The 7942-nt window shown below is 31.2% G+C and overlaps 1 protein-coding gene across 2 annotated transcripts; it reads right to left on the bottom strand.

Annotated features, from left to right (window-relative positions):
* Positions 1 to 3270: 3270 nt before the first annotated feature.
* Positions 3271 to 6919, bottom strand: LOC105799418 (pentatricopeptide repeat-containing protein At3g07290, mitochondrial). Of its 2 annotated transcripts, XR_008197608.1 has the most exons (2): positions 3935 to 6919; positions 3271 to 3365 (listed from the first exon to the last, which is right to left on the bottom strand). XR_008197608.1 is itself a non-coding variant. In XM_012629971.2 (1 exon), exon 1 carries the CDS (start codon positions 6760 to 6762, stop codon positions 4090 to 4092), a length of 2673 nt encoding a protein of 890 aa, XP_012485425.1. In that variant the 5' UTR covers positions 6763 to 6919; the 3' UTR covers positions 3627 to 4089. The 2 variants fall into 2 exon arrangements, 1 of the variants encoding a protein (XP_012485425.1); XM_012629971.2 differs by lacking the exon at positions 3271 to 3365 and having other exon boundaries at positions 3627 to 6919.
* Between the last annotated feature and the right edge of the window lie 1023 nt (positions 6920 to 7942).

Here is a 7942-nt window from a genome sequence, read left to right as displayed (position 1 = left end):
AGGATGGGTCTCATTGATTTTGAGGTGTATAAGTATGGTTTTATATTCGGTGATCATCAATGGGAAGGCGTGGGGGAATATGGTACCGACTAGAGGATTGAGAAAAGGGATCTCATTGAATCCCTACCTTTTTCTCTTTTGTTCGGATAGCTTTTCAACGTTGCTTAAGATGGCTAGCAGGGAGGGACGATTTTGCGGAGCTAAATTGTGCCGTAATGAGCGAGTTGTTACTCATTTGTTTTTCGTGGATAATAGCAATATTTTCGGAAATGCTACAGGTGCTGGAGCGTTGGCTATCAAAGATATCATTGCTGAATATTAGATTTTGACAAGTCGTCTATTTATTTTAGTGGTAATGTTTCACCTGCTGATCGGGGGTTGGTTTCCAATATTCTGGGAGTGCAGAGTTCGAACAACCCAGAGCGATATTTGGAGCTGTCTATTATGATGGGGTCATCATTATCTGAATGGATAAATCAGTTGTTTTATACAACCTTTATTTTATGTGCCAAAAATATAGATAACCACATCAATACATGCATCAGCCATATATAAATTTGTTCCTGTGTTCATTAGAATTTGGATTTCGTAATATATCTTAAACAATAGAAAAACTGCAAAAAATAAAATAAAATAAAAAGCGAATCTTCTTAAAAGTATTTATAGAATATAATTATCTCAATATAAAACCTTAAATTTAAACGGACAAAAACATATATGGGAAAAGTAAGTAGAAAGTGTAAAACAAATCACCTAATAAAATATAATACCCATTGAAATTAGTTAAAATGATAAATAATTGATAATGTCATTTTTATTTTAAAATTTTAAATTTTATAGTATTTTTTTCACATAAGTAAATATTTAAGTTTAACTAAGTAAAAAGACTTTTCAATGTAAAATTTGAAAAAAATATTTATTTTAAAACAATTCTAAATTAATAAATAAATAAATTTTGCTTATCCTATGTATCGTTATAAGAAGCTATCCTTTAATCATATTGTCAAATATTTGATTCCGCCTATGAGACTAGAATACATTTCATAACCAACCGTTTATCTATTTGAAGAGTATCACAATCAACACCTTAATTTAAAAAAATAAAAATAAAACAGCTATTCACCTAAGCGTTCATGTTAGCAATTTGCTCAGCATATAATTTATAATATATGTTAGATTTATCTATTGTATATTTTAATTTAACATACATAAATAAATTTATTTATTCTAGTAATACAGTAATTCGAAAAAGTATATTATATAAAAATATCTCTATAGTGCAAAAATTTAAGTGGAAGTAAATGTAACATACCCGATATATAAACAAATTAAAATTAAGAAATCAACAATAATTTGGCTTAAAAGCAACAAATATTGAAAGTAATATTAGAGAAAAAATTATGTTTAAAAAATAAATTAAGATAATACAATTGAAAATGGTTTTATAAGATAGATATCGTCATTTATATAGTTTTTTAGAATTTTTAAAATAATAGATGTATATATCTAGTTACGTTAAATTCAAATTAAATAATATAAATTTTACAATAAATAAAATTTATATTTATCATCATTTTATATTTTATTTTATTTTTGAAATTTGATGTTTTTGAAAGATAAATAAAAATATTTATTTAAATTAAATTTTATAAAATTTTAATCCACTTCAAATTTGTTTTTGATTATGTGTCAATTAAAAAAGTATCCATGTGTCATTAAGGCTTTGCTTGGTAGAGTGAAAATAAAATGAAAAAGATGGAAAATTAAAGGGTTAGAAAAATAGAAAGATGGAAAATATTGGTGGATTTTATAGGAGAAATGGAAAAAAGTGGAAAGAAAAAGTAATTTTCTTCACATCCATTAATTGGTAGAATTGAAAAATGAAAGAAAATAAAATAAAATATTTGAAAATACATAATTTTGAAATAATTAATTCGGAAGGATTGGTTTTTATGTGTTAGGATGGAAATTAATTTATTTCTCCTATTTTCTTTCCTCTCACTTTTCTTTCTTACCAAGCATACCCAAAATTTATTTTCCTTTCAGTTTTCCACTCCCTCCTCCCATCTTTCCACATTTCCATCCAATCAAGCACACTCTAAATTAAACTATCTTAAATATGAACTTTGTTATATATAATATATATCGCATAATTATTTTGTACAATAACGGTGGAAATTTTTTATTTCCCAAGCGGGATTGAAATTTTGTCATGTGTCCTTATGCTGTATTTAAAAAAAATAATAATAAGACATGTGGAAAAATCTCAGTCCTGCTTGTGAGGTTATAAACTTTCACCATCATTGTACCAAATAATTATCCATGTATCTGATAAACTACAAAATACAATCGACATTTTAAAAATTTATTTCACAAATATATAATATTTTAAATTTTAGCTAAATTAGTACAAATTAAATTAGAATAAAATATAAGTTTTTATAAAAATATTTAATTAAAATTTGTGTTTTTTTTTTTTTACTATTAAACACCATTGAAGTTTAGGATTTAGAGTTTTAAGGGCTTTTACTTTAAGCTTGTGCTGGTCCAAGGAGGGTTTATATAAAGAGGTTTATGTAAATATTTTAAAAATATTTTTATAATTTTATAATTTTATAATTTTAATACAATTATTTTTATAAGTTTTAGTTTAAAATTCAATTTTTTTAAATTTATATGAGTTCCGTATAAGTTTTTTATGTTTATATAATTTTTAAATAATGTTTACAACTTTTTATAATTTTAATAATTTTTAAAATATTTTTTATGCTTTTTATGCTTTTTTCAATTTTTATATATTTTAATAATTTTATTTAAAAAAAAAAATTATATTTAAGGGATGCCATGTGCCGCTATCTAATTAATCGATTAGCTTATTTTAATGCTTAACATAGTTAAAGATGAAAATTGTTAATAAAGGAATTTAATTGATTTTTCAAATTAATGACAAGGCTCAATTTAGAAGTGAATTAAGTCGAGAAACTTAATAGGTTTTGTTTTAATTTATAAGCATTTTTTTATATTTTAAGCCCAACGAAAATATAAGACGAATATAATACCTTTACAAATTTACAGGGCCCGTAAAATGAATTTTTTTATTTAGGCCCTATTAAAAATTATAAAATTTAAATTAGTAAAAGTACAATTATATTTTAGCCCCTCTAAAAATGGTAAAATTTGATTTAATCCTTTAAAATTATAAATTATAAAGATATAATTATTAAAATAGTAAAATTATATTTTACTATTATAAAATATACAATTTAATTTCAGGCCCTTAAAAGATTTTCTACTTTCACCCCGCAAATATGTAGAACTTATACAATGTCAATTATCCTTATACAGCACAGTTATGACAAGAGAACCTACAAAAACAATAAAAATACATAACTTGTCATGTATACGCCAAAGCTTCCAAGGTATCGTACCGTAATTGAAATATTAAAACCATTTTCTTTTCTTTTCTTCTTTTTTTTTTAAATGATCGTTTGTTATTTTAGTTTCGAAAACCCAGTTCTTAAATAAAAATTAAAGAGTAGCCCAGAACTAGAAGGAAATTAAGATTTGAATAGATAAATAAAATGCTTAGGGTATTGGCTTAAATGGAGACGGAATACTCAATAACAGAGGCCTAAGACTTGGAAGGTCATATGTTCATACTTAAATTCAAAATTTTTTGGATATGATTATATGGAACATGTTACTTAAAAGAAAAATGGACTGCGAGAACAACATAATTTATGACAAAAATGTATTCTATTGATTTGCATTTTAGATCCTATTGGGAGCAAACTTGTTTCCTACAGTCCTACACATCTACACAAGGCTTCACTTTACAGAACGACCTCAGGGAAAGTTTTCTACATCAACCCAGTTTTTCTTTTTATCAAATCTCTGAATGAAAGATATGATGGGAGTATGAAGTAGATTTTACCTGGTATTAGTGTTATGCTTGTGAGTCTGATTCTCATGATGATCTATCCAAAAAATCTGGGGCTGAACAGTAGTAAATATATTTCTGCTCTAGCTAATCTGGGAGATCATGACTATAAGCAGTGATGTCAAGGGAGAAGAACAATGGAGCATGAATTAGATGACTGGCCTCTCCCTGTTAACCATTTGCTCAATTAGTTTTAGAAGATCTATGCATTTTTCAGGTTCATCTGTGTTTACCAAGAACTCGATATGTGGTAATGCTGCTTTTGCATCCCCAATATTATTGTATTTCATGAGGTCAGAAAGTAGTCTTTGAGCTTCTTTGATGTTTCCTTTGGTATGCATACAGTGGATCACGGATGAATAAGATGCAAAAGATGGAATGAAACCATTACTGAGAATAAGATCCAAGAACTTGAGGCACTCGTTGCAGTTGCTGTTCCTAGAGTGCCAATCAATCACAGAAAAACATGCCTTCTCAGGATATGAACCTTGTCTTAATATATCTTTGGTAAGATGTTCAGCATCTACAATTCTTCCGACTTCACATAAACCCACAATTAGAAAATTATAGAAATCCAAAACAGACCCACCGAATTTCTCAATTTCAACTCGGAGCTTGAATGCATGCTCAAGATCCATTTCCTTTAGAATGTTACTGGAAACACATTCATCATAATTTTCTGCAGTAGATGGTGACCAAACATATAGAGGACTGATAGAACGGGAATGTGCTACTTCAGTGGTCTTGTTTGAAGAAATGAATCCTGCTAGTAGTGCAGAATAGACACGACTGTTGGGCTGAAATCCATTTTTAACCATAACGGACACAATCTCAAGGGCACGGTCTAACCTGCCAGCATAAACATGAGCTTTGACCAATATAGTGTATGTAACATGATTTGGGGATACTCCTAAATCAGACATGCTATCCAAGATCCTCTCTGCAACCTCAACTCTTCCAAATTGACACAAGCCATTAACCATGACATTGTATGTGTATACACCTGGAGGGCAGCCAACTTGTTTCATTAGCTCTATCACGCTCAAGGACTGGTCAACCTTGTCTGCTTGAAAAAGTGCGCCTACTAATATGGTGTAAGTCACAACAGAAGGGGCTAAACCATGCTTTAGGATCTTTCCAAACAAGGCATATTGTTTTACCAACTCACATTCTTTGCTCAGAACATGAAGAATTGAGTTGAAGGCATGACAAGTCTTCAAACAACCATTTTCAATCATCATCTTCAAAAGCTTTGATGCACCTCCAGTGTTACCTGATTTGCAAAATCCATCCATAAGTGCAGTAAATGTCACTTCATCCTGTTCTATTCCCTTTTTTATCATCTTACCCAACAGCCCATTTGCGAGTTTCAGTCTCCCTTGTTTGCACAACCCATCAATCATAGCAGTAAAACTATATGCATCAGTATCAACCCCAAATGAGTTCATCAATTCAAATATCTTGAAAGCCATGTCAAAATGGCCTTCTCTGCAGAACCCATTAATTAAAATATTATAACTCAAGCAGTTAGGCAATAAGCCATTGTTGACAACCCTTCCGAGAAGGATCATTGCCTTATAAGGTCTGTTGACTCTACACAGTCCTTCTATAAGCTCATTATAGGTACGGATATTAGGCTTGCAATTTCGTTTCTCCATCAAACTAAGAAGCTCAAAAGCAGAAACAATCTTCCCTTCTTTACAATATCCATTAATCAGAGCGTTGTACGTTACAATCCCTGGATAAACACCCCCTTTTTCCATCTGCCTAAACATCCCATTAGCCTCCTTAATCTTCCCTTCCCTGCACAACCCATCAATCAAAACAGTATAAGTATAAACATTAGGCTTACATCCTTCTCCGATCATTTCACGAACCAAATCCAAAGCCTTACCAATCAATCCATCATCACACAAAGCCTTTATTAATACAGTGTAAGTCCGAATACTCGGCTGGCAACCCTTCTCTTTCATCCCTTCTTTCAAAGCAAAAGCTTCTTCAACCTTCCCAATCTCGCATAGACCATGTATTAAAATCGAGTAAGTAACTGAATTCGCTTCACAACCACCTGACTTGGACATTACATCAAGCACCCGGAAGGCTTCCGAGAGATCCTTTTTTCGACAATAGCCCAATACTAAAGAAGTACAAATATGAGTACCCAATCCAAACCCAAGCTTCAAAGATTGGGACATGAACATTTCAGCTTGACACACAAAGCCAACTTTGGATAAAGCATTGATTATCATTCCATAATCAATAGCAGAAAGAGCAAAGCCTTCAGCTATCATTCTTCTATAAACCAAAAAAGCTAAAAACCCCATACTAAACTTAGCTATTGACATCAAGAGAATGCTATAACAAGGGTAATTTAAGCGAAAACTGGTCTCCCTCATCTCATCAAGCGCTTCCATTAGCTTCAAAAGATCGTTCTCATTGCTACTACAGGTTTTGATGAGTTCAATCACCACCTTATGAGCAATTCGAAATGAATTGGAGGATACGAGCAGTTTCAAGAGGTGGATTCTACTAGTTATATCGTAGCAGTAAGTGGAGTGTTGACAAACCCATTGGAAAAACCGGAGAGCGAGTGAGAAATGGTGGTTTTGGAGGAGGATGACCTGGGCAGCAAGGGTGGGGTTCATGTGGGAAACAAAGGATTTGAGGGTCTCGTTGGTCTTCCAGTTGGGCTGGTTGATTAAGAAAGAAGCTCGATGAGCAATATCTTGCGGGGTTGTTTGGTTGTAAGAGGAAATGAAAGAAGCAGTGTTAAGCGCAGGATATGTGCAGGGGAGTTTGGCGATGCTTTTTCTGAGAAACATGCCAAAATAAAAGGGTCGGGGGGGGGGGGATTAGAGATTGGAGATAAACTAGAAGGGAAAGTCTAGTATTTTTGGTACGAGGAGAATTGCCATGTAACTATTTACAGAGAAGAAAAAAGGAGGGGAGAGGCGGAGCGGAGGCGGGCTTTGTTCAGGTTTAAGCGTATCAGCTGTTGATAATAGGCTCCAATTTCACCGGATTGGTGAGTTTAATAATTAAATTTTGGTTAAACGCTAACTGTTCCTGAACTTTATATAAAATTAGATTTCAGCCACCTAACTTCTAAAAATTACATAATAGTTATTAATGTTTTCGAATACATTTTTGCCACTCATCCATATCTCCCGTTAAAATATGATATAACACATTAATTTAAGGGGCTAATACTCAATTTAATAATCTGGAGTTGGCCTTTTTCTAGGTTGAAGAAGGGGAAGATGGAGAGAGAGGGACGGTGGGGGAGGAAAGGTTTTTAAAAAAAATTAATTTAATATAATTATTTTTATTTAATATTAATATAAAATTTTTATTTAATTTTTACAAAAATTGTTTATAAGTTTTATAATACATTTTATATTTTTACTAATTTCAATTTATTTTTAAGATTTTTAAAAAATTTTTTAGAACAATTATTAAAAAATATTTAAAAATATTAAAATAATATTTTATTTATATTTTAGGGACCAAATTGGTTATTTTCCCTTTAAAGAGGAATAGCATTAATAGCTATTACGTAAATTTTAAATGTTGAGTGGCCGAAACATAATTTTATATAAAGTATAAGGACAATAAGTGCAGTTTACCCTTAAATTTTTCGTCATGCTAAGGATGGGTTTGGATGGGCGATTGGGTGCGGTGCGGTGCGTTTAGTTTACTTTTTATCTCATGCTACAGTATCGCTACAGTATCTAATCTCATTGTCACCACTATTTTTACACTAACCGTAGGTAAACGCACTACCCATCTAAACTTACCCTAAATTTGATCTCCTTTTGTCAACGATACTGGGATTGTGGGGCCTTTCACCACCAGTTCCATTCTGTCCTTGACTATTATTACTCTTGTTCCCAGCTGACTTTCAGATCTGTGTTGCAAACTTCATATCATCGGCCTTTTTGCTTATAAAATCATTTTCTCTATCGCCTTAAAATAATTCTTCCAAGCCTCATCACATTTTAT

This window comes from Gossypium raimondii, chromosome 7, assembly GCF_025698545.1.
Source record: "Gossypium raimondii isolate GPD5lz chromosome 7, ASM2569854v1, whole genome shotgun sequence".
Taxonomy (NCBI): Eukaryota; Viridiplantae; Streptophyta; class Magnoliopsida; order Malvales; family Malvaceae; genus Gossypium; species Gossypium raimondii.
The sequence above is the reverse complement of the archived record's forward strand: the minus strand, read 5'-3'. Positions and strand labels throughout refer to the sequence as shown.

Excerpts from the sequence above, each read along its gene's own strand:
- LOC105799418 (XM_012629971.2), bottom strand. The coding sequence starts at position 6,762 with ATGTTTCTCAGAAAAAGCATCGCCAAACTCCCCTGCACATATCCTGCG.